A 21,998-nucleotide genomic window follows, 5' to 3' on the forward strand; every position below is an offset into this window, starting at 1 on the left:
CGGAAAGTGCAGATCCTGCTTGGGATTTCTCTCCCTCTCTCTCTGCCCCTCCTTGGCACTTGTGCTCTCTCTCTCTCTCAATAAACAAACAAACAAACAAATAAATATTTAAAAGATAAATAAATCACCCCAAAGTATGATTAATGGTAGGGATTTCTGGGCTAGTGAGGAAAGCGCTTTTGAGTGAAGGTGAGGTCCTCTCTGGGGCAGCATGGGGAGGGCAAGGAATGCTGCCTTCTTCAGCTGTGTAATATCAGGCTATTGCTTGACCTCCCCTGGTCTCACTTTTTGGCTATAGTATGATAAACTCCCTTCCAACTCTAAAATTCTATCACTCAGGCTGACTGAGTTTATTTGAATATTTCCTAGGAAGTAAGGAAGAGGGAATAACTAAGAACATTCCAAATTACCCATGGACAAGAAGGCAAGCTGGGGGTATTGGTACCTGGAAACACCTTTGTGGCTGATCTAGGGTATGTATCTCCTCAGCTTCCAACCTTTTCACAGAGTGCTTGCTAGCGAATGTTGAGACCAAATGATGCAGAACAGCTCTGGAGAGGCAAGCTCCCTCCTGAGCATTGGGTGTCTATTGCTTTACACCACGCTAGACCACACAAGGGTCCTGAGACCACACAGTTGAATAGGGGAATGACACAAATAACCATAAGGAGATTTGGAAACTGGGAAGGACCAGCAAGAAAGCATAAAAAAGCAAAGCATAATGGGAGTTTGAAGGAAGGAGTGATTACCTTGACTTAGATGTGATCAGAAAGGATTCTAGGGAGGATATAGCATCTTTCCACTCTTCCATGAGAGAGCCAGGGCTGACTTATTCCTAGTGAGCATCCATTACTTGTTTCATTTTTCAGGCTTGGTCTGGCATCATGAAGATTTGTTCAGACTTCTCTGAGTGAATCCTCTGACTCCTGAAATGGGTGAGAAAAAGTGGAAATTAGACTATAGGTCTTCATAGAGTGGCTCCATCCAGTCACCTTCACCATGATGAAAAGGATCTATTGATGGCCCTTCGAAGAATGGCCTGGGCCTGGGATCTGGTTAGAAATCCCCAGTAATTATGTCAGCTTTGTCATTGAAACCAAATGTTTTGAGCAGTTTCTGAGCTTTAGTTTCCCATTTATAAATAGGAATAATAATAATATACCTTGCTCACAAGTTGGTTGTTAAGCTCAAATAAAATAAGTGAAAGTATTTTGTAGGGCCTATATTATGCATTAGTTCAGAAGAAAGACTCTAGGGGTACCTGAGTGGCCATCAGTTGGGTGTCAGAATCTTGATTTCAGCTCAGGTCATGATCGTTGGATACAGTCCCGAGTTGAGCTCTCTGCTGGCAGCTCGGACCAGCTTGGGATTCTCTCCTGTCCCACCCTCTGTCGACATGGATTGATGAACTTAAAAAAAGAAAGAAAGGAAGAAAGACTCTAGAGTGAAACTTCTTGGATTTCAGTCCTAGCCTTTCTTGGCATTTTTTGTGTGTGTGACCTTTGGCAAATCTCTTAACCTCTTTGTGCTTTAGTTTCTTCATCTACAATATAGGGATGACACTAAGACTTATGTCATAGGGTTATTGATGATTAAAATGTATTAAATGTAAAGCACTCAGAATAGCACCTAGTGTACATAGATAATACCATACATATAGATTGACCTGTCCTGTTGTAAAGTACTATAGAGAATGATTATGATTAAGTATTTCTTAGACACAGAAGCAAAGTAAGAGTTCTGCTGTGTCTATTTGGAAAGGAGTATATAGGAAGCATTGAATTCTGCCCTGAACACCAAGTCCAGTATTTTAAAAAGAGTCATAAAAGTGCCAACAGATGAAGTTCTGGAGTGAGGGAGGCACACCCCTTGACCATTCTGGAAAAATATTATCTTCACCCTGCTAATACTTATCTCTCTGGCTTGCTTCTGGTCAAAGGTCCATACTGGGTATGATTCTACTCCATTGGAGCTTTGCCACAAACATCCCAGGCTAGAAGAGATGTATTAGAAGGGGCAGCTATGGATGCTGTCTATTGTCACAGAATGTGAAACCAGCTTGGAGAGGGTAAGATAGGATGTGCTGACCGCAGATATGAGCATTACTGACCTTTGTTTTTTTATTTTATTTTTTATTTTTTTTAATGTTTTATTTATTTCTAGGAGAGAGAGAGAGAGACAGCGTGAGCAGGGGAGGGTCAGGGAGAGAGAGAGGGAGTCACAGACTGAAACAGGCTCCAGGCTCTGAGCTGGCAGTCAGCACAGAGCCCGACGCGGGGCTCGAACCCACGAACCGCGAGATCATGACCTAAGCGAAAGTTGGACGCTTAACCGACTAAGCCACCCAGGCGCTCCGAGCATTACTGACCTTTGTAAGAAAGAGTCAAGAGTTGGATTCCAGATCAGAAAGTAAGATTACAGAACTTTGAGGTGGAATGGGATTCTTTCTTCTCCTTACTCATTCCCCAATATAGTATACCAACTGGCCTTATATCAGCCTGAACTGTTCCAGAGATTTAAAGAGTTCAGTGGGTCATTGTCACATGGTCTTTTCTGATCCTCACAACCACCCTATGAGCAGGTGTTCTTATCCATGTCCTCAGATGAGAAAATTGAGGCTCAGAGCCTTTCTAGAGGTCTGGTAACTGATTTAGTCACTGAAGGAACCAGTATTCTAACTGGTATAGCTCATCTTCCAGTCTAGAGTTCTTTCTGCTACAAAAATACCAGATCATCACCTACTCAAAGCAAGCAGAGCAAATCCACATTTCAGATTAAGGCAATCCATGGATAACCTGAGCACCTTGCAGAGCAGAAGGAAGAGTTCTGAGCTTGGGTCAGGGTTAGAGGATGGCTCATAATGTGGATTTTTCATCTCATTTACTCTATTTTCTCAAAATGAAAAGATTCCAACAATACGAACATTAGCATGGACCAGATCTTAGATCTAGCCTTATAGATTAGGCCTTATTTCCATTCTTTGATTTATCCCAAGGAGAGAATAGGTAGTTTCAAAGCTTGTGCCATGAGCCCTCAGTAAGAAAGAATGGTTTGGTATACATAATATCTGTGCACTCTCCATCTGGTGAAATGAACTTGCTTATGTTTAGGATTTCTGTGTCTCAGCCTGAGAAATTCTGGGTACATTCAGACATAAGGGGAGATAGTGGAGTGTCAGTAGTGTGTCAAAGAATCAATTTGTGGGCATAACAGTGCTAAAGGTTAAATGATGACATACAGACCTCTAAAGTCCTGTATAGTCAAAAATTGGGTGAAACACAGAAATAAGAACACATCATATTTTTATGTGATTTTTAGCAATACCCCCACCCTCCTCCCATCTTGACCTCATTATGGCAGCCATACCACTAAATAGGCAAATTTTTTTCTAGCAGGTCTGCTTCTTTCAAGACTGTGCTGCCATCTCCTGGAAACACTCAGAAATAGCAAGAAACTTCTTAGGATTTAAGGAAGGGGTTCTTTTTTCTTCTCTTTTCTTGCGGAGGAGGTAAGATGGTGGAGAAGTAGAGCTCCGTACATTTTACTTGCCTCCATCTTCTCTTCTCTTCTCTTCTCTTCTCTTCTCTTCTCTTCTCTTCTCTTCTCTTCTCTTCTCTTCTCTTCTCTTCTCTTCTCTTCTCTTTCTTTTTAAAGTTTATTTATGTTGAGAGAGAGAGGATGAAAGAAGAGAGAGCACGTGCAAGTGAATGAGGGGAGGGGCAGAGAGGGGGAGAGAGAGAATTCCAAGCAGGCTCTGTGCTGTCAGTGCAGAGCCTGACACAGGGCTTGATCTTAAGACCCTGAAATCATGACCTGAGCTGAAATCAAGAGTTAGATGCTTAACTGACTGGGCCACCCAGGCGCCCCTTAAGGAAGGAGCCCTTTCAAGGCAGCAATCTGAGGTGGTGTTCCTGGAAGTGAAGAGAGGTGGTTGTGCCACTCTCAACCTGTCTAGGCCTGCCCCAGTCCATTTTCTGATGCTCCTACTGCTTTCCTGGTTTTTCAGGGAAGGCCTCTAAACCCAGTTCTGAGAATAAAGTTTTTATTTGCAGTGTTATAATAATCAAATCTGATAAAATATTTTGGTCACCTCATTCTCAGACTGTTATCCACACTTTCCAGGGATCTCTGCTTGCCTCTACAGTTTTTTGTGTGAGAATGAGCTAGTCCTGAGCTGAAGGTCTACATTTTCTCTTTGCTCTGTCCATACCACTGGATTTCCTGTTAGGAAACAAAGTTAAATGTAAATACCAAACCTAACCCTCCACTGTCGTCACTCCCGGATCTCTCTTCTTTATTTCTCCTCAGCATTCATTATCATCTGACATACTACTGTTTGTATGTTACTTATTTTTATTTTGTTTCCTTTCACTATGGCACAAACTCCACAAAACAGACATTTTTGTCTCTTTTGTTAACTGTGGGATCTTCAGTATTTAGAACAGGGTCTAAGGTCTAAGGTCCCAATAGTTCATTTTTGCTCTTGATTCCTTTGCCTTTGGAGATGTGTCAAGTAAGAAATTCCTGCAGTTGAAGTCAAGGAGGTTGTTTCCTGCTTTCTCTTTTAGGGTTTTGATGGTTTCCTGTCTCATGTTCAGGTCCTTTATCCACTTTATGTTTATTTTTGTGTATGGTGTGAGGAAATTATCTAGTTTCATTCTTCTGCATGTTGCTGTCCAGTTCTCCCAGCACCATCTGTTAAAGAGGCTGTCTTTTTTCCATTGGATACTCTTTCCTGCTTTGTCAAAGATTAGTTGGCTGTACATTTGTGGGTCCAATTCTGAGTTCTCTATTCTATTCCATTGGTCTCTGTGTCTGTTTTTGTGCCAATACCATCCTGTCTTGATGATTACAGCTTTATAGTAGAGGCTAAAGTCTGGGATGGTGATGCCTCCCGTTTTGCTTTTCTTCTTCAATATTACTTTGGCTATTCGGAGTCTTTTGTGGTTCCATGCAAATTTTAGGATAGTTTGTTCTAGTTTTGAGAAGAATGCTGGTGCAATTGTGATTGGGATTGCATTGAATGTGTAGATTGCTTTGGATAGTAATGACATTTTAACTATATTTATTCTTCCAATCCATGAGCATGGAATGTTTTCCCATTTCTTTGTGTCTTCTTCAATTTCCTTCATAAGTTTTCTATAGTTTTCATCATACAGATCTCTTATATCTTTGGTTAAGTTTATTCCTAGGTATTTTATGTTTTTTTGTGCAGTTGTGAATGGGATCAGTTTCTTGACTTCTCTTTCTGTTCCTTCTTTGTTGGTGTATAAAAATGCAACCGATTTCTGTACATTGATTTTGTATCCTGCAACTTTGCTGAATTAATGGATCAGTTCTAGTAGGTTTCTGGTGGAGTCTGTCGGGTTTTCTATGTAGAGTAGCATATCGTCTGTGAAAAGTTAAAGTTTGACTTCTTCTTTGCTACCACCTAGTAGATGTTCAAAAGTATTTGTGGAATAAGTGAAGTCCTGATTTCATCACCTTATACGGTTACAAGGTCCATACTTTTCTTTCCTCAGAGTCTGATAGATTTCATGTTTCTGCCTCAGCTTTCCGTGAAGACTTTCTGCAGAGAGCTGAATGCCAACAGATGGGTGTATCTATATCTAGGGACAAGGGAAGGGAATGTATGGTGTAAACAGGTACTTGTCATGTGCCTGGACCTTCTAATCTAATCACCAGCTGAGTAAACAATTCTAGAGAAGCTTTACAAAGAGTTGAAAAGATGAGGAACTGAGGAGAAACTAAAGCTCAGAGAAGTATAAATTCAGCGAAGTCTGGGTGAAGTACAGAATACACAAATAAATATAATTTATGTATCTGTATAAAACTATTTAATTATTATTATAGCTATAATTTATTGAATGCCTGCTCTATTCTAGTATTTTATTATGAAATGCGTTACACATTGTATGGCTTTGTTGTTTTTTTTATAGTATCTCTATTTTATAGGAAGCAGTGAGGCTCAATGAGCTTATGTAACTTGCTTGGGCAATGATTGTAAATTCTCTGAATAGAAAGCATAGATTCAGTCCTGTTTTGCAGAACAGAATAGTGGTTAAAGATATGCCTTTGAGCGAAAGGGGACTTGTTGACTTGTATTTTCCACCTACTCGTTGTGTGACCTTCAACAAATTATTTAAATAATCTCCAATGTCACCTGTTAAATGGGGATAATAGTTGTTCTTAACTCCCAGGGTTGAGGGAAGGATTAAATGCGATTGCACGCAAAGCGTTTAGCATAGTGCTAATCTCTGTAAGCATTGGATAGATGTGAGCTATGCCTGGGAAAGCGGAACATAGAAGGAACAGTGACTAGTTCTGTTTCCTTTCAGTGCTTTTCCCGCTCCGCTTACTAATATTCGAATTGTTACTCCTGGAGCAAGCCTCAGTATTAGAAGCCTACGTGTCATTTCACCTCCATTACTGGAGTTTCTTCTGTCCGGCCTCTGCTGGAACTGGTTAGTGAGGGGAGCTTCCCGTCTCACAACACAGCCTCTGCTTTGTAATTTCCCAAAGCGTCGGTGCGGGTTTGTTTTCTCCGGGGACTGTGACAGTTTCTGGGGCGTGGCATGTGGCATGCCGGGAGTTGTAGTCCAAACTCCTCCATGTGCATCAAGAGGGCTAGAGCCAGAGAACTACAGCTCCCAGAGTCCTCCGCGCCGCCGGGAAGCCCTGTGTCTGCAGGCGGTCGCGAGAGCCGCGAGATCCGGAAAGATGTCCGTGTCCTTGTCCCGCACCTGCAGGGAGCGGCTCTATTGATAAAAAGGAACGTGGAACGGCACTCCCCGGGCCGAAGGTGGTGTCAGTACATGTCGTGGGGCCAGAGAAGCTAGAGCCAGGTATTGCAGGGATGCAGCTGTTCTGCAAATCTGTGGTGTAAACTGGTTCCCCATGTGCCAGCCTGTTTTGAGCTAGAGCAGCCGCCCAGTCAGCCCAGCCTTTGGCTTAGATATGGCCACTAACTTTTTCTTCTCCAGGACTCGGCCTCCGGAAGGGTTGTGGGCAAGGCCATGAGGACTGTCCCTTTTCTCCCAGGCCGACTCGGGATATCCCGGAGTCCCCGGAGAGACTGCCACACTGACGTCTGAGGAGACAGGCCCTAAGCCCCGGCTGGCTATGAAGAGTGACTCCTCGACACCTGCAGCCCCTCTTAGGGGTCTCGGGGGGCCCCTGAGGAGCAGTGAGCCTGTGCGCGCTGCCCCAGTCCCGTCGGCAGCGGTGGTTCTGCTGGAGGAGGCGGCAGACCTCTTAGTTGTGCACCTGGACTTCGGGGCGGCGCTGCAGGCCTGTGAACGCGCCTTGCCGAGCTTGGCCACCCTTGATGCAGCCACGTACGTGCTGGGCTCGGTTCATTTCCGGGTGATCTTGGGGAGGGACTAAAGCTCTTAGGAGTTCTGTCTTTCCCAGATTGCTCACAAGGAGCCTTATACCTTGCTTTCATTAGTGGTTCCTCTCTGAGAGGCTGGTGTGCCCAGAGGAGGAAACTGAGGCAACTGCACAATGAGGAAGAAGTGGCCAAGTCGTGCAACAGAGCTTAGTGAGAACCCACAGCCTATTCTTTGCTCCCTTTTCCAGTGTTGAAAGGCATGATGGGAAGAGAGAATGTATCGTTAAATTATTTCAGTAAGCAGGTTCAGTGAGCAGGTGGTGGAAGTCCTCTCTTAGATACAGTCCTCTCCCCCAAGCTGTTCACTTGACCTTGGCTGATGAATGGAATGCAGTTCCGAGTGGGAGTAGTGTTCTGGTCCTGTTGAAGGATTGGTTGAATTAAAGAATCAATCTGGAGAAAACCTTGATCCTGCATTGCTATTTCAAATGCTCTCAGCCTCTGCTGGAGGGCATAATTTATCTGTGGATTATAATGTTGACAGAGGCTACACTGGGGAGGTGGTGGCTAGAATAGTCAAAGGTGACCCCAGAGAAGGATTAACTGGAGATCCCTGGCATTTTTCAGGGGATTGGGTAGGGGCTTGTTGCAGCAAATGCTGAAGGCTGTTATTCCGGGTGGCTGAAGGTAGCTCAGTTTGTGGTGCTAACAGGCCAGTTATGAAGTGCCTGTACCTACATTTGGACAGAAACATTGCTCCATACCCATTTCTTCACTAAGCAAACTCTTAGCTCCAGCTCTCTTTCCATCCATGCACCTGTGCTACACATTGTCCCTTTCCCCTTCCCTGATTTCACCTAGATACAAAGATGTGTGTTAGGCAACCGTTGATTTGCTTCCAGGAGGTTTTTTTTATTTTTATTATTTTTTTTTAATGCTTTATTTATTTCTGAGAGAGAGAGAGAGAGAGACAGCCAGCATGAGCAGGGGAGGTTCAGAGAGAGAGGGAGACACAGAATCCGAAGCAGGCTCCAGGCTCCGAGCTAGCTGTCAACACAGAGCCTGATGCGGGGCTAGAACCCACAAACCGTGAGATCATGACCTGAGCCGAAGTTGGATGCCCAACCGACTGAGCCACCGAGGCGCTCCCCCCTTTTTTTTTAATTTTTTTTTTTTTTTGCTTCCAGGAGGTTTACAGGAACATTGAAGTCCTGGTGAAAGGGCAGTTTTCTCTGTGTTGGGGCTCATGAGACCAGTTATAGTTTTTAAAAAAGATTTTTAAAGTTTATTTGTTTTTGAGAGAGAGAGAACAGGGAAGGGGGGAGAGAGAGAAAGGGAGAGAGAGAGTCACAAGCAGGCTCTTCTGTAAGCACAGAGCCTGATGTAGGGCTTTATCTCACAAACCGTGAGATCATGACCTGAGCTGAAATCATGAGGCAGATGCTTAACTGATTGAACCACACAGGTGCCCCAAGTTCTAATTGGAATTTGAATACTAATGGAGAGGGTGGAAGTGATGGCTGCTGAGTTGGGAGCTGGGGAGGAACAGTCCCAGGGTGGAGGTGAGAATGGAAACAGAGGGGAACTACTTCTTAAAACCAGAATTGGTTCTTCTGCCAACAGTTCCTTGGAGGTGAAATGTTCCCTGTGTGTTGTGGGGATCCAGGCCCTGGCAGAAATGAATCGGTGGCGGGAAGTCCTGTCCTGGGTTCTTCAGTATTACCAGCTTCCTGAGAAGCTACCCCCCAAAGTCCTGGAGCTATGGTAGGTCATTGCTCTGACTCATTCTCTAGTTCAGGACGAAGAGGATTTTTATGTCCTTTTCTGAATCAGTGTCTAATATCGTTTCTTTTGCCCTTTTGTACCATTTTCCTCCAAATCTAATTCTTTCCCTGGTTTTTGGTTTTGTTTTGGTTTTTTGGTTTTTTTGGGACCTCAAAACATAGTGATAAAGGATGAAGAGGGGGGAATTCAGGAGTTGGGTGGAGAAGAGGAGGAGGGGGTTGAGGGGAATAGGAGATGGGAAGTATGTCTGGAGTATGTCAGAGCTGAGGGAGCTTCTTGCTACTTCCTAGGAATTCCTAATTCTTACCAATCTCATCGTCCCCTAGGGAAGGACTGGAGGACAACAGAGAAGGGGTTGAGTGGGAGAATGTAGTGGTTTATGAGAGGGCAACCAACCATGAAGCACTGACTGTTCTTTTTTTGGGGATTGGATTATTTGGGGCTGCAGTGTTCTTTTATACAGCAAAATGCAAGAGCCTGGAGCTGTGCTGGAAGCGGTCAGTGCCTGGCTGCAAGACCCAGACAATCAGGACCTTCCAGAATACAGAGCCTTGGCAGAACTTCACCTGCAACGGGTGCTGCTACCTCTGGGCTGCTTGTCAGAGGCTGAGGAGCTGGTGGCAAGCTCTGCAGGCTTCAGTGAGGAAGAGCGGCTGGACGTACTCCAGGCCATCAGTAAAGCAAGGCAACATCAGAAACACCAACGCTTGGGCTCTGGGGAGGCTCAGAAGCTGAACCAGGAAGGTAGGACATTCTCCTTCCGTGACCTCCGTAGAGTGGAGTTGTGAGCTTTCCCCTGGACCTTGGGGTTTATCATGACTTTTCTGAGAGCTTGGGAGCAATTACTTGTATGAATAACTCCTAAATCACAGAATAGGAAACCTGTTGATTTGGTTAAAAGGCCAAGCCCTGACCCTCTGTAGTTTTGGCAGTGGAAGGAGAGTCTCCATACAGGGAAGTATCACTGAGTCTCAGAACCTTAACTCTTGTTTCTTGAAAGCCACCTTTTCCTTGGGGTCCTTTCATTAGATCTCTTGTCTCTATCATGCTGGCCTCAGTGGAATGTTATTCCTCCTTTAAAGACTGGCCCAAACACAGATGCAGCTGAGGTGTGCTGTGGGATAGCCAAACAAAAATAAGCTGACACAATAACTTGGTAACTTGACTTAGATAAAAAATGACTTATTTTCGTCTTGGGCCCCACTGCCTAGTCTCCTGTCTGCCTTTACACTAGATCTCTTGAGTATCTCCTTCAATGATTGACATCCCCCTGAAGGGGCATGTCTGCCCCCTCTGCCCATTTGAGTGCAGTTTCACAAGGTGGCTTTTACAGGAAAGCCACTTTAAGACTCAGCGTCATGCATCTGGCTCAGCATACAAGGGTTGGGTGTGGGCATGGGGGTTGTTTTTTTACAAGGGATTTTAAAAGTCCTCTGCTCCAGACCCTTCCCTGGTCTTTGAATCCTTTCCATCTTCTTTTCCTCAAGTGATCATCTAGTGTATACAAGGACAGAAAATCCACTATCTTCAGAAGCAACTTATTCCATCTGTCAACAGTTCTGTAGAGAAGTTCTTCCTGATGCTGAATTTAAGGGTTGTTTTTGTTTTTTTTTCTGGTAGTTTTTAGGCACTGTTCCTTGAGTTTTCTTTTGGTACATATAGAATAAGTCTGATCCTTTTTTTTTTTTCTATGAAAGTTCTTCAGCTAAATGTAATCCTGTTCTCCAAAGTGTTTTTTCTTTGTGTGCAAAAGAACATGAACCTGCTGAGATAGAATCACTTCTTTGCAAACAGATTGTTGGCTTCAAGAATGAGCTGTGGCTACCCAAACCCTTTGTCCCGCCATCTCCTGGGGAGGAAAGATTAGGAAAAGGGTTTGTTGGCAAGTTCAGAGTGTTCTATCAGGACTTGGCACCACTTGTTCTTGGGTTGATGGTGTTCATGTTTATATTACAACCTAAGACTTTTGAATTCTTCACTATATGTATTAAGTGAACTTCATTTGCTTGCATTAATGTGATCATCAAAAACTATTGCTCTGTGTAACTCTCTGTACATATCTTAGGCCAGAATATAAAGAAAGGTGTAAAATAATGAGTCTGTTGAAAAAAACACAAGAAATATGCCAGGTTTGCCCAGCTGAGTAGGTGTTGTCTGTCCAAAGTCTCTCCTAAGGTGATGATATTCTAGTGATAAAGTCTGTCCTCAAACATTTTTGGAATTTTTAGAATTTCTTTCAATACTGCTTTATGAATTACTTGAGTAAACTAGTCTTGTTGCCTTTTGCTTAACTCTCATAATCAAGCTCAAAGCTCAGAGTCAGCAAAGCTGGTTCCTGTGACTTATGCTGCAGTTATGCTCTATCTCCCTGACCAGGCTCCTTCTCCCACAAGTTCCTGTCACTACTGATGTTGCTCCGCCGGCTTTGGGATTCTACAGTGAACCACTTCTTTTCCCTGCCCTTCAAAAAGAGCCTCCTGGCTGCCTTGATCCTCTGCCTCTTGGTGGTAAGGTTTGATCCAGGTAAGTGATGAAGCTGGTCTTCCCTCCCGCCCTTCCTGGGGAAGGGACAGTTGAATAGGGGCTGGGCTTGTGGGAGCCCTCATGGGGATGGAGGTATCTCCTGGGCCACTTCTCCCTGAGTCTCTTCTATAGGGAGAAGGGATTGCTGGGCCTCATTGAGATCCAGCCCAATGCACCCAGGAGAGAATAGCCCTGGAATCCATGAGAGCAATCCCTCATGGAGGAAATTGCCTCTACTCTGTTGACCCTTGAATATTGACTGACTCATTGTCATCTCCTTTATCCAGGGGTGAACTCTGACTAGAAACACAGAATTTAAAAAAAAATTTTTTTTCCTAATCATCATATCTAAAAAATTGTATTAAATTGTAAATGAAATATACATATACTTTAGGAAATGTAGAAAATGGGGAAAAGTATAAAGAAGAAAACAGAAATCACGTAAAAGTTTGCTATTGTAATGGCTATACTTTCAGCCTTTTCCTTTATGGATATAGATGCAATTTTGCAGGTTATAAATACTCTTTAAAACATGACTTTCAATAAACCTCCATAATTGGTTAACAATTCTCTATTGTTGAACATTTTGACGATTTCTTTTTTTTTTTTAATGTTTATATATTATTGAGAGAGAGAGTGTGTGTGTATGTGTGAGTTTGGGAAGAGGCAGAGAGAGTGGGAGACACAATGTCTGAAGCAGGCTCCAGGCTCTGAGCTAGCAGCACAGAGCCTGATGCGGGGCTTGAACCAACAAACTGTGAAATCATGACCTGAGCCAAAGTCAGATTCTTAACCAACTGAGCCACCCAGGCACCCCTTGATGATATCTTACTCTGTTTTTTGTGGTGCTTTTTCTTAAAAGTCCTGCTCTTTTTCATTCATTCATTCATTCATTCATTCATTCATTCATCTATCTATCTGTTTAATTTTAGAGAGATCTAGGAGGACAGAGGGAAATAATCCCAAACAAGCTCCATGCCCAGCACTGAGCCCAATGTGAGGCCTGATAAACTCTCTAAGTGCTATTTGGGAACAACCCTGGTTATTTCCTGAGGATTAATCCCTCAAAATTAAGTGCTGGGCCAAAGATTAGGAGCTCACTCTTTTAGATTTTTCTCTTTGTGTGTTACTTTATGTGAGTTATAATGTAATCCGTACTCTCCTCATGAATTTAAACTTAAGAGTTATAACTCTAAGAATTATAGAATTATAACTTTCAAAACTGCAGGGAAAACTGGAAATCCTTATTCTAGCCCCTTCATTTTCTTTTTCTTTCTTCTTGGTTGAGAAACCGAAGAACCACAGAAAAAAGTAACTAGCCCAGGGTCACACAAATATTGTCTATTTAAAAAATTGCCCATTCTTATCAAGAAGATGTGGTTTATCTATACCATGGAATACTACATGGCAATGAGAAAGAATGAAATCTGGCCATGTGTAGCAACATGGATGGACCTTGAGGGTGTTATGCTGAGCGAAATAAGTCAGGCAGAGAAGGACAAATATCATATGTTTGCACGTATAGGAGGATTAGGAGGAACTTGACGGAGGAACAAGGGGGAGAAGAAGGGCGGAAATGGTGGGGGAAAGGGAGAGAAGCAAACCATGAGAGACTCTTGAATGCTGACAAAAACTGAGGACTGATGGATGTGGGGGGAGGGAGGGATGGGCATGGAGGAGGACACTTGTGGGGATGAGCACTGAGTGTTATGTGGAAACTAATTTGACAATAAACTATTAAAAAAAAAAAATTGCCCATTCTTGATTTAATCTTTAGGTCTTCCCCATTTTCCCCATTTCCCTTTCTCTTCTTCAGTGAGCCTTTTTTGTATAGCTCAGAGTTGTCCTTTTCAGGATCCCTGGGTTGCTTAGATGGTTGAGCATCTGACTCTTGGTTTTGGCTCAGGTCTTGATCCCAGGGTCATAGGATCGAGTCCCTGCTTAAGATTCTCTCTCTCTCTCTGCCCCTCCACTGCTATCTGTCTCTCACTCTCGCTTTCACTTTGCTGAACACTGAGCAAGAATTCCCTGTGACTAACTCTGTTTGCTTAAGGAAAGTCATTCATTGGTTAGTTCTCAGGAAAGCTGAGGATAGTTTGTGTTCATTCCTGTCTACCCTCTGACTTTCTCTTTTGTTCCAGAGACTTGATACAACCTTAGCATTGTTTTTATGGTTCTTAATAGTCCTGCTCTCTTTCTTTTATTCATTTATTTTTATATGAGAGAGAGAGAGAATGAGAGGAAGAGAGGAACAGAGGGAAAGAATCCCAATCAGGCTTCATGCCCAGCGCAGAGCCTGAGTGGGGCCGGATGTGGGCCCGATCCCAGGACCCCGGTTGAAATCAAGAGTCGGGCTCAAATGAGTGAGCCACCCAGGCTCCCTGCTCTGTAAGTGGGGACAGCAGGAGGCAATTTGAGCTTCTTGGTTCCAAGGCTGCTCGGAGCTTCCTCTGAGTGCCGTGGCCTGACACTCCTGACCCCTAGTGGCATTCCTGGTTCATTGCAGTGGTGCTGCTGCAGGAGAGGAGAAGCCGTGCCTAGGCTGCAGCTAGAACTCTGTAGGAAGGATATAAAGAGACTGTCAGTAGCTTCCTTTGAAAATAACATTTTTCTTTTTAAGAAGAAAAAAATCAGTTAAAAAAATTAGTTACCAAATAAGGATAAACAAACCCAACCACTCAGCCCAAATTCCAAAGAGGTAGATTATACTTTATTTTCAATATAATTAACTGATTATAAAAATAGGTAATACCATCACTTGGCTCCAGGTTGAGAAGGTACAAAAAAGGAAATGTAGTGGAAGTCTCTTCTCAAACCTCTCTTCCCAGAGGCAGCCACCATCACCAGTGTTTTCGTGTATCAGAAAGTTAGATGAAAACATAGTAAGTTTGGATCTTTTTCTCAGCAAATCTCAGTAATCCAAGTGATGGAACACCTGGGTGGCTCAGTTGGTTAAGCGTCGGACTTCAGCTCAGGTCTTGATCTCGCTTTCCATGGTTCAAGCTGTGCTGACAGCTCAGAGCCTGGAGCCTGCTCTGAGTCTGCCTCTCTCTCCGCCCCTCCCCTCTCTCTGCCCCTGGCGCTGCGCTCCTGTCTCTCTCATTCTCAAAAAACAGACATAAAAATTAAAAAAAAATCCAAGTGAAGAAAATGTCTCCCAGATAATATATCTTAGAGAAAGTGAAACCCTTTATTGTTGGGGGGTGGGGGAGGAGCCAATAACATTAAGCATCAACATATGCTTTAAAAAGATCAGACGTCCTCCCAGAGTTGGCGGAGTTTCCGAGATGGGACTTGAAGCTGAGGGAAGAGGAGGAAAGTAGAGGTCTTCACATTGACAGCAATCTTCCTTTTTCCCTGCAGTCTCTCCGTCATTGCCCTTCCTCTGCAAGCTGGCTCAGCTCTTCCATCGGATCCAGGAAGCCATATTTTCTCTCTGCCGGCTTCCTGTCCATGACTGAGTGGTCCGCAACCTCACCACTGCCCAAGTCTGCTGTGACAGAAGCAGAGTAACTCATCCATGGCAGCCTAATTCCTGTTGCTGGCTAGGTTCCCATAGGGGTGGGGCCAGCCCAATTCTAGAAAGAGCTGATCCAGCATGGTGAACTGTGTTTTGCCACCTGAATGTTCTCCCCTTTACACCCAACTTCGGCTGGTGTCAGTAGGAAATGTGGAAAGAAAGTGGGGCCAGAGAGCTCAAATTCTCCAGAATAGTATTCCCTTATATCCAGAGGTCCCTCATAAAGGAGGCGTTTGGGAAAGGATACTGTATCCATGAAATATTCCATCTTCTTGGCAAAGGCAAGGGGTTGATTTTTCAGGTCAGGGCTTTAACAAAGCTGGAAGTTCAGAGAACGCTGATGGAATGACCCTTGGCCTTACACTTCCTTGGAAAACTTACCTCTGGAAATTGCCTCACAGGGCAGGTCCTTACTTAGGCAGAGTATGAGGATCTGAGAGAGCCTTTTACTTCTCCTCTATACTCCTCTCCACAGATCTGGTCTAGTTATTCCTATGGCTTTGCAGTGGGCTTGAAGCTACTTGGGGCCTCTCTTTTCAGACCAGGACATGGCTTCCAGAACTACCCAGGTCACTATGGAAAGCAAAGTACGGCTGCTCTGCTCTTCTCACTGGGGAAAGTGATCCTGCCTTGGTGTCTCTTGGGCCTCAGCTCAATTTTCCAGGTTGTCAGTGGCCAAGTCCTGCTCTATTACACACTCAGCATTCCTGTGCTCTCTTTCTTCCTGTCGGTTCCTTCCCCCTGCTCTGCAATAGTATTTTTGGACTTTGATTGCTGTTTCACCAGGTTCTGCCTGGATCTCTGCTGGTCCCCCACCCTTTCTATGTCCTGTTGTTCTAGTTATATTTTATTGTTTGTAAAATGTAGAAGTTTTTCTGCTCATGTGGTCTTGAAAAGTAGGTCAGCCTCAGAGGCTGATGAGCTGAAAATGGAACTGGGTAATCAGGTGAGCTGGAAAGGATATGTGGAGGGAGTTGGGCAGAAAGGAGACATGGGTTTTGAAGGCAATGAACGATTTTATTCATTGTTAGGGGGAGGAGGCACTGGGGCCATAGCCTTTGAGTATTTGAAATGTTTCAGTGTTTTCTGTCACTGGCTGCAACAATCTTACGTGTGTCTGTGCAAGTAAATGTAAAACACTACTAAGCTGTCAGAATTATAAAAGGCTTCTGGCAGGGGCTAGCCGTTCTGAGGCTGAAGGCCAAACAAACCACTCCTTGCTGGGGCTCTGGGCAGTGTTGATGCCAGGAACATAGGAGACATGTTTAATAGTTTTCCATAGGTTCCTTTTCAGAAGTTCCAGGTCAATAACTTCTCTTTAGTAAAATAGATGGACTAAGTAAACCTCACAGGTCCTTGGGAGATAAATCCTTAGGGTGTGATCCCACTCTGTAGGAAACAAATCTGTGCTTTTACATTTGAGCTTTTAAATAGTTAAGACCCTTAGGGAGAGGAGAGGAGACAGGTGAGCTTTGAGAGCTCTCTGTTAGAATGCTTTCTTAAAATAAAAATCTGGTCCCTTTTCTTACCCTAGATAACATTCTTTAATGGCTTCCCATGGCTCACATGGGATTTCTTCTTAAATTCTTCCTGGAATTTAAAGCCCTTCATGCACTAGTTTTAGCTAACACCTCCTCTTTCATGCAGGGCCTCTGTTCCTTACTCACGCTGCCCCCTAGCTGTGGAGCCAGTCACAAGTCTCTGAACATTGCATGCTTCCTCACACGTCTGCACCTGCTGTTCCCTTTGGAAGGTCCAGCTCCCACTTTGGTCCAGCTCAACTTTCTAGACTTACTCAAGGGTTACCTTTGGGAATCCGTTACCAATGTCCTCTGTTTCCAGGCCCCTATCTCATGTCCTTTCTGTGGTAGTGACCCCATGGCCTTATAATTGTGAAACCCTCTTGCTTCCAGTAACTGTGAGCTTTTTGAAGCTGGAGAGTGTGGCTTGTTGCAGGGTTTAAGAATCAAGTTTGGATTCCTGCCCTACCACTCCCTAGGTGTGTGACTGTTAGAAAGATTTATCCTTTCTCAGCCTCTGTGTCCTCGTCTGTTAGTGAGTTATTATCTGATAGGGACTTTTGGCCGAGCAAATGAGAGCCTCCTTATCAAGTGCTTGGCACGCTGCCTCAAATAAGAACTCTTGTGAGTGGTAGCTGTTTCCCCATTGCTTAGCTATGCACCTGGGAATTTGGAAGTATTCAGAGCTGTTTAAACTAATGAACTGATAGATGCCATGACAAAATGTCTGTGTGCTGATAGTGTGTTTTGTATTGTAAAAGCCGTGAGTAAAAAGAAGACCTGACTATGCCCAGTTCATTTTTCTGTCTGTCCCCTGAAGTATCTCCCTATTATTCTACTTATAGGCTTCTTGGTTCTCTGTTTTATGTTTGTCCTGAACTCTGCAATGTTGTCTGGTAACCAACCCCAGCTACCTTCCTAGTCAGACAAGGAACTCGGAACCAAAACTGCTCTGATGACTTTGACCTTTTCTAAGTATGGAGGCTTGTATTGTATCAGTCTTCAATTTTGGGCTTAATGAGGTCAGAAATGAAGGGAGGACTTCCTTATTAGACCTATACCTGTGCTGTCCAATATAGTAGCCATTAACCACATGTGGCTTTTGAGCACTTGAAATATGGCTGGCCCAAATGAAGATGTTCTGTAAATATAAAATACTCACCTCGATTTTGAACACTTAGTACTAAAAAAGAATGGAAACTCAATAATTTTTGTATTGATTGCATGTTGAAATTATAATATTTTGAATATATTGGGTTAAATAAAATATATTATTAAAATTAATTTCAGCTGTTTCTTTTTACCTTTTTGTGGGGCTACTGGAAAGTTTAAAGTGACATATATGGCTCACATTGAATTTCTTTCGGACAGTGCTGTTGAACACACACAGTAAACATCAAGTTCAGAGAGGATGGCAATCTGAGAAGCTGCATTGTATGGTGGGATTTTACAGTGTTAAATCTGGAAAGATCATCTCTTATAGTCTCCCTCACCCCACTTTTTTTTAAGTTAAGGAAATTGAGACGCAGAGAGGTGAAGTGACTTGCCCCTAATCACATAACCTGAGTAAGATCAAGGTCTCCTGAACCTCAAGTTTGGTGTTCCTTTCACTGCACTGTGATTCTGCTTTACTTGCTGTAAAATCAGTCACTCCCTGGCTGAAATTCACTGTTAATATGCAAATACATCTGGGGAGGGTAACTTTAGCTGGAGTTAGTTGATTTGTTTTCCTGGGTTCTGAGAGAATACAACATAGAACAGGTATTTTATAATTTAGGGATTCTAAGGAGAGTAGCAATGGGGGTGATGCTCTTCTGTGGTCAAATAGGAGACTGGGGAGGTTGGGGTGAGGTAGAGAGATGAAATTGGGCTACTCTGGGCAATTGCAGGGGTGAAGGTAGATGGGCTGAACAAATTGTTGTTCTTCTGGAAAGGGGCTCAGAAGGGAGTGAGGAGGTATGTCATAGCTTTGCGCAGGTGATTCCACTCTTTTGCATGTATATATTTGCACATGTGTACATGTAGTCCATTTAAAAGTGATACTCAAGTTTTGTATTTATGGAACAGAATTCAAAAGGAATGAAAGAATATTCATGAAAAAAATATCTTTTTTTCCACTCCTGGTTTCTTGCCCAGAGGCCACCACTGTTGCCAGTTTGTTTACATTTCTACATGTAATCTTTGATATTAAGCTTTTCTTTCTCTTATACAGTGATGGCATACACAGACTACACATGCTGTGCCAAAAATTTTTTAAATTAATTAATCTTGGATGATTGTTCCTTATTAGCTCATATAGAGCTGCCTCATTCTCATTAGCGATTCAGGATTCCGTTGTGTGATAGGATCACAATGTATAAAACCCCTATGCTCCCCCCGCCCCCGCTTTTTAAAACTTTATTTATTTGAGAGAGATAGAGTGCCTGAGCAGGGGAGGGGCAGATAGAGAGAATCCCATGCAGGCTCCCCACTGTCAGCACAGAGCCTGATGTGGGGCTTGAACTCACAAACTGTGAGATCATGACCTGAGTTGAAGTTGGATGCTTAACTGACTTAGCCACCCAGGCACCCCTATTATCTCTATTTTGGAGATGACAAAAACAGATACAGAGGGGTTAAGTAACTTATCCAATTTTCCCTTAGCTATTAAGTGGTAAAGATAGGATCTGAACCGAGGCCGACTTGGGCCAGAATTCATGTTCTTATGTCCCCTATGGCACATAGAATGAGGCCATGCAGGTAGGAGGCCATGATATAAAGATTTGTTGAATAAACTTGGATTCAGTCTTGAGAATTAGAGGAAGGAAGAAATAGATGTAGCAAAGAAGGTGAGCAGAAAGGCAAGCATCAGGACTGAAGGGTGGAGGTGGATGTAGAAAGAGAAGAAAGGACACAGGGCTTTGCCATCTGTTTTAGCAGTATCATTGCTCAGCTCACTGCAAAGGGAAAGAGCGGGAGGTATTCCTTTTCAACTGTACCAGTGATGACAAAGACAGCCTGGCGGGTATCCTTCAGTGTAGATATAATTACACGCTTGTGGTGGTTTTATCAGATGACTTATTTGGATATGCCAAGCTCTTGGTTACCAGCAGCTTCAGGTGGATCCCAAGGAATGAGCTGCTTCTCTGAAAGGAAGCCACTTTGTCTTTGATCCCTTTCGAAGTGTTGTCTGAGAGTTTTGCTCACCCTTCCTGATCCATTGCCAAGCTGGAAAGCTGCTAAAATTGGCTTGTTACACTAAAAGAGCCACCCTACCCATTCCAAATCTCCCTGAGCATTTGGTCTCTGACTGTGGATAGCAGCCTCCTCCCAGCAGGTACCCATTGCTCTGGAACAGTCTGAGGATCCTACTCCCTCCCCTCTTAGTACTCATTACTGCTGTGTCCCATTTGTGGATTTCATGGTTTCCTAGGTGACAATTAGCTGTTTCAGAGTTAAAGACAATGACTAAAAGACATGCCCCATTAATCTTCCCAGGAAACACATGGATTTTTACAAGGCATTTTTTTAATTGTTTTGTTTTCTTGTTTAGTTTTGAAAAACAATGCTTAAACCCAATGAAATAATTTTGCTGTATAAGTGAGAAGCAGTGTGGGATGGTGTTTGAGAGTGTGGACCCTGGGGCCATAATACCCGTGTTCGTATCTTGGTTTACCATCTTTGATCTTGGGCAAACTGTCTTTCTTGTGCCTTACTTCCTTCACCTGTAAAATGAGGGTAATAATAGTATTTATGGGTAACAATAGGTTTGTTGTGAGGATTAAATGATGCTAACAAGTATGAACACTTAAAAAGTTCATGGCATATAGTGAGCAGGTGCTAGTTATTCATATTGTTTCCATTCATTAAGTGTGAGATGTGGGAGGCGAGAATCAGTAGTGTTAGAAACCAGTATCTTTCATATATCAAACCGCAAAACAGGTAGCCTCCCCTGATTCTTCATTCTCAGCTCAGGAGCTAACTAGGCTTTCCAGGTGACTCTAACCAGTTAAAGAAATGCCAAACCTTTTTTTTTTTTTTTAAACATGTTCATTTAAGAACACATTTAATTTTCTGAATATGCAGGACAGTCATATAATTTTTTAAAAACTATGAAAAGACTTTAATGTGAAGAGCCTTCTATTTCTATATCCAGCAAGTTACTTCCTCTCCCAAGTACTGGCCACTGCTATTTGTTTTTTTTTTGTTTGTTTCTTCTTCTAGCATTTCTTTGTACATATATAAAAAAAATATGGATGTAGATCCTATTTTTCCTTTTTTAAAAATACAATAGTATGTTATATAGTCTGTTTTATTCCTTGTTTTTATTTTTCTAAGAAGTAGAATGATTTTGAGGGAGATAAATATGTTATAATGTGGACCTTTGGAAATAGGAGTAGGCTGGTTTTGGTCCTGGCTCTGCTACTAACTTGCTCTATAACTTTGCAAAAATCACTTAATCTTGGGTCACAATTTTCTCACTTCAAAGATGGCGATAAAAATTACCTGCCTTATTTTCTTTACAATACTTTGTGTCAAGTGGGCAAAAGTCTATGAAAACTTTGAAAAGTATAAAGTGACATACATGGAATAGACTCTTGGAAATGCTACATAATATTTAATATTATGAAATAGGATGGTTAAGTCTTTTTATTAAAATAAGTTAATATATTTGAAATAGGGGCTTCTGGGTGGCTCAGTCAGTTAAGCATCTGACTCTTGGTTTCGGCTCAGGTCATGATCTCCCAGTTTCTCAGTTTGAGGCTCATATGAGGCTCTGTATTTATCAGTCTCTTTCTGCTTTTTGTATGTTTATTCATTTGGGTTTTTTTTTTAGATTCCACAGATAAATAAAATCAGTCTAGGTACATTCATGTTGTCACAAATGGCAGATTTCATTCCTTTTTATGGCTGAGTAATATTCCATTATATATACATACATACATATATATGTATATCTATGTATATGCCATGACTTCTTTTATCCATTCATCTATTGATGGATACGTGGGTTGCTTCCATATCTTGGCTATTGTAAATAACGCTGCAATAAGCACAGGGGTACATATATCTTTTTGAATTAGTATTTTCTTCTTCTTCTTCTTTATTTATTAATTTTTTTAAATTTTAGCTAAAATACAGTACAACATTGGTTTCAGGAGTAGAATTCAGTGACTCATCACTTATATACAAAACTCAGTGCTCATCACAAGTACTCTTTTTAGTACCCATCAGAATAGAAGGAGAGATAACAGTTTTTCCAGACAAACAAAAACCCAAGGAGTTCATCACCACTAAACCAGCCCTACAGGAGATCCTAAGGGGGACTCTGTGAGTG

At 42.7% G+C, this 21,998-nt stretch overlaps 1 protein-coding gene across 1 annotated transcript; it reads left to right on the forward strand.

The window, feature by feature from the left end:
- Positions 1–6,667: 6,667 nt before the first annotated feature.
- Positions 6,668–17,965, forward strand: PEX26 (peroxisomal biogenesis factor 26). Its single transcript, XM_077759282.1, has 6 exons — positions 6,668–6,845; positions 7,042–7,337; positions 8,957–9,097; positions 9,567–9,862; positions 11,495–11,641; positions 15,005–17,965. Exons 2-6 carry the CDS (start codon positions 7,123–7,125, stop codon positions 15,100–15,102), a joined length of 897 nt encoding a protein of 298 aa, XP_077615408.1. The 5' UTR covers positions 6,668–6,845; positions 7,042–7,122; the 3' UTR covers positions 15,103–17,965.
- Positions 17,966–21,998: the final 4,033 nt, after the last annotated feature.

Source organism: Crocuta crocuta, unplaced genomic scaffold (genome assembly GCF_008692635.1).
Source record: "Crocuta crocuta isolate KB4526 unplaced genomic scaffold, BGI_CrCroc_1.0 scaffold72, whole genome shotgun sequence".
NCBI classification, from domain to species: Eukaryota; Metazoa; Chordata; class Mammalia; order Carnivora; family Hyaenidae; genus Crocuta; species Crocuta crocuta.

Coding starts and splice junctions, on each gene's coding strand:
- PEX26 (XM_077759282.1), top strand. CDS start 7,123: ATGAAGAGTGACTCCTCGACACCTGCAGCCCCTCTTAGGGGTCTCGGG. Junction 9,098..9,566: donor CCCAAAGTCCTGGAGCTATG/GTAGGTCATTGC, acceptor TTGGGGCTGCAG/TGTTCTTTTATACAGCAAAA. Junction 11,642..15,004: donor GGTGGTAAGGTTTGATCCAG/GTAAGTGATGAA, acceptor TTTTCCCTGCAG/TCTCTCCGTCATTGCCCTTC.